We start from the raw sequence: 3,109 nt of genomic DNA, 5'->3' as shown, positions 1-3,109 counted from the left end.
CCTGTGGGGGAGCAGCTGTGGATGTTACATAGAAACCTCAAACCAGCCAGAAAGGAGTTATGGATCACATTGATGGATAGTCTGCATTAACTCAAGGAGAGAAGGACAGGCTGAGTCAGTCTCATTAACAAAAGAACCTATCTTCCTATTGAAAAGTTCAGCCCAAAATCTCCACTTGATGCTTCACAACTCTTACCAAGATAGGATGTTTTCTAACTTTTTCCGCCTAGACATAATGATATTAATTATACCAGGATGATATAAAAACTCTGGCTGGACAGTGGTGGCGCACGACTTTAATCCCAGCACTTGGGAAGCAGAGGCAAGCAGATTTCTGAGTTTGAGGCCAGCCTGGTCTACAGAATGAGTTCCAGGACAGCCAGGTCTACACAGAGAAACTGTCTCGAGAAAAAAAAAAAACAAATAAAACCTCTGATTAATAACTCAAAGACTTATGCCCATTTCTCCTATGTTTTGGGACCTTATGTCAGTCATGTCCTAGCTGATAGGAAAATGGAGAAAAAAAAAATGGTTCCTAGTAAAACTTCTGCTAATTACTCTGGTACACAGCATGAGGAAAAGAAAGCTCATTCTCCCCCCCAATTCTCTCTCTCTCTTTCTCCTTCCCACCCCAAGGGCTTTTCCATCTTTTATATGCTACCCATCTCTGTTCCTCTCAAGCCTATAGTAGCAAATAAATTCCATTTCCTTATACAGGAGAAACATAAAATGAGGGGAGCTGTCCTAAGCTTTAAGTGAGTGTCTAGGAAGACTTGAACTTGATTTCCTCTTCTCTTCATGTTGAAGTCATTCATTCTCCAATCCTTTCTTTCTCTCACATACTCTCGTAACCTTGTCCTTAGATCTGATCTCAAATGTAGGTAACTCTCATTTTGCACATTAGAAGCTCCAGGTCCATTTGTGGGGCAATAAACCCAGGACACATGTAGATTCAATGAGATCTGGAAAGTTCAATTATGCCATATCCATTAGCTCACAGTGGTAGCTCTGTTGGCCTACAATGCAGACTTCTCTTTTAGAACAGGAGCACTAAAGCAGGGAGACACTTTAGCAATCATCTAGTTGTGTTGCACTCATTTTACAGATGAAGAAATTGAACTAACAAAGGTAATGGGCTCCACAGCAGGTTCCAAGCAAAATTCCGAGCCTAGAAGCCAGGTTTTCACATCTTCCAATTAGCCCTCTCTCTCTACTACTCAGGGTTTGACACTCCTGTTTTCAGCGTACTCAAGAATAAGTGAGTCTTCTTTGTACTCATTGGCAAACTTTCTTTAGGATTGCATTGCATTAGGAACTGTCAAGAGGGAAAATATTTAGAAATTTAGTTCAAGCTTGAGTATAGAAAAAAAAGACATTTGTTTTTATATACAAATGTACAGAACCTAAAATGATTTTGAAAATTAACTTCATCTACTCCAAGAGAGGCTAGGATTGGTAGAATAATAACGAATTTAAGAATGGTTTGCTTTATTGTAGCAGAGGATGGCCAAGTCAGTCATCAATGGGAGGAGAGGCTCTTGGTCCTGTGAAGGTTCTATGCCCCAGTGTAGGGGAATGCCAGGGCCAGGAAGTGGGAGAGGGTAGGGTGGTGAGCAGGGGGAGAAACAGGCTTTTTGTTTTGTTTTGTTTTATTTTTTTCAGATGGAAAATGGGAAAGGCGATATCATATGACATGTAAATAAAGAAAATATTTAATAAAAAATAAATAAGAATGGTTTGCTTGAATATTTCATGAAACTTAACTCTTGTTTACTTCATTTAACTATTTTACAAAGATACTTGAGGAAACATTAAAAAGTGATAATATTTCTAAATGTTTAAAATATAATAAGTTAAAGTACTGCTGCTGTGTAGTATGGGATTGACTGTGTTCGAGTACAACAGCAATAAGCACCTCTCTACTAACATCTTTCATTTTCTTAGAGAAATGGGCCAGTGAACATCCTTTGGTTCCCTCTCATCTTTACTTAGTAAGACAATAGTTGTACCAACACTACTAGAAATTATGGTAGGAGATGCTTAGTATTTCAATGTAGAACACCTTCTGAAAACAGGAGTAGAAAACATTTAACCCAGAAAGCCTATGGAAGCACTCTTGGGGAGAGCAGCAGAACTTTCCAAAGTCACCTGTCTGGCCTCTCATCCATGGCAACTGCTAGCCTTATTTTTCTTCTAGCCTTATGTCCTCTGTTTCTTCCTTTCATTTTATCATGCATATTACTTTTATTGAAACACAGTTCATATCGTGCAATTTCATCCATTTTAAGTACACAGTGCAATGACATTTAACATAGTCACTGAAGTTTAGAACCATGGCTGTATACATTCAGGAAAAGCTTGATCAACCACAAAAGAAACTGCATCTTTTAGAGACACTCTGCCCCACAGTTCTCTAGCCAATAAAGATCAAGAGCTTAGAAATTTTTCACTTTGTCTATTCTAAATTTTTTTACCTTAACTGAATGATATATGTGACCTTTTATATTTTGCTTTCTTCATTAAGCCTAACTGTTCAAGGAATGTCCATGCTGCATTGAGCAGTACCCAGTCCTTTCTGGAATTGAATACATTTCAATTCATATGTGCTGATGGCTTTATACTACTTCTTAAAATGGATCAACATGTACATTATTTTTTTAAATGTTTGTTTTTATTTTATTTACTTATTCACTTTACATTCCCCTCACACTCCCCCTCTCAGTCATCCCCTCCCACAATCCTTCCCCACCCCCCTTCTCCTTTGAGCAGGTGGGGTCTCCCCAAGATATCCCCCAACCTTGTCACTTCAAATTTCTGGGAGGCTAAGTTCATCCTCTTCGACTCAGGCCAGTCAAGGCAACCCACCAAGAACAAACCCCAGTACAGGCAACAGGTTTTGGGATAGTCTCTGCTAACTAGCACATTCTTAATGGTTTAATTGTCATTGTCTATGTTTGCCATTAGATTGTTTTTAACTTATTAAAGACAGAAACTTTTAAGTCTTTTCTCTCAGCCCAGGAGCAAATGCAAAGAAGTTTCTATATATATGTAAGCTACATGTATAGCCCCTTGAGAACCTCTAAACAAAGCTATTATCAGGGATTTTGGT

At 38.5% G+C, this 3,109-nt stretch overlaps 1 protein-coding gene across 1 annotated transcript in view; it reads right to left on the bottom strand.

The window, feature by feature from the left end:
• Nucleotides 1–2,282, bottom strand: part of Aff2 (AF4/FMR2 family member 2) — a 328,595-nt gene extending 326,313 nt beyond the window's left edge. The window contains exon 1 of the mRNA XM_031388369.1: nucleotides 2,149–2,282. Within this exon, the coding sequence (XP_031244229.1) occupies nucleotides 2,149–2,282 (134 nt within the window). The remainder of the gene's footprint in view (nucleotides 1–2,148) is intronic.
• Between the last annotated feature and the right edge of the window lie 827 nt (nucleotides 2,283–3,109).

Source organism: Mastomys coucha, chromosome X (assembly GCF_008632895.1).
Source record: "Mastomys coucha isolate ucsf_1 chromosome X, UCSF_Mcou_1, whole genome shotgun sequence".
NCBI classification, from domain to species: Eukaryota; Metazoa; Chordata; class Mammalia; order Rodentia; family Muridae; genus Mastomys; species Mastomys coucha.
The sequence above is the reverse complement of the archived record's forward strand: the minus strand, read 5'-3'. Positions and strand labels throughout refer to the sequence as shown.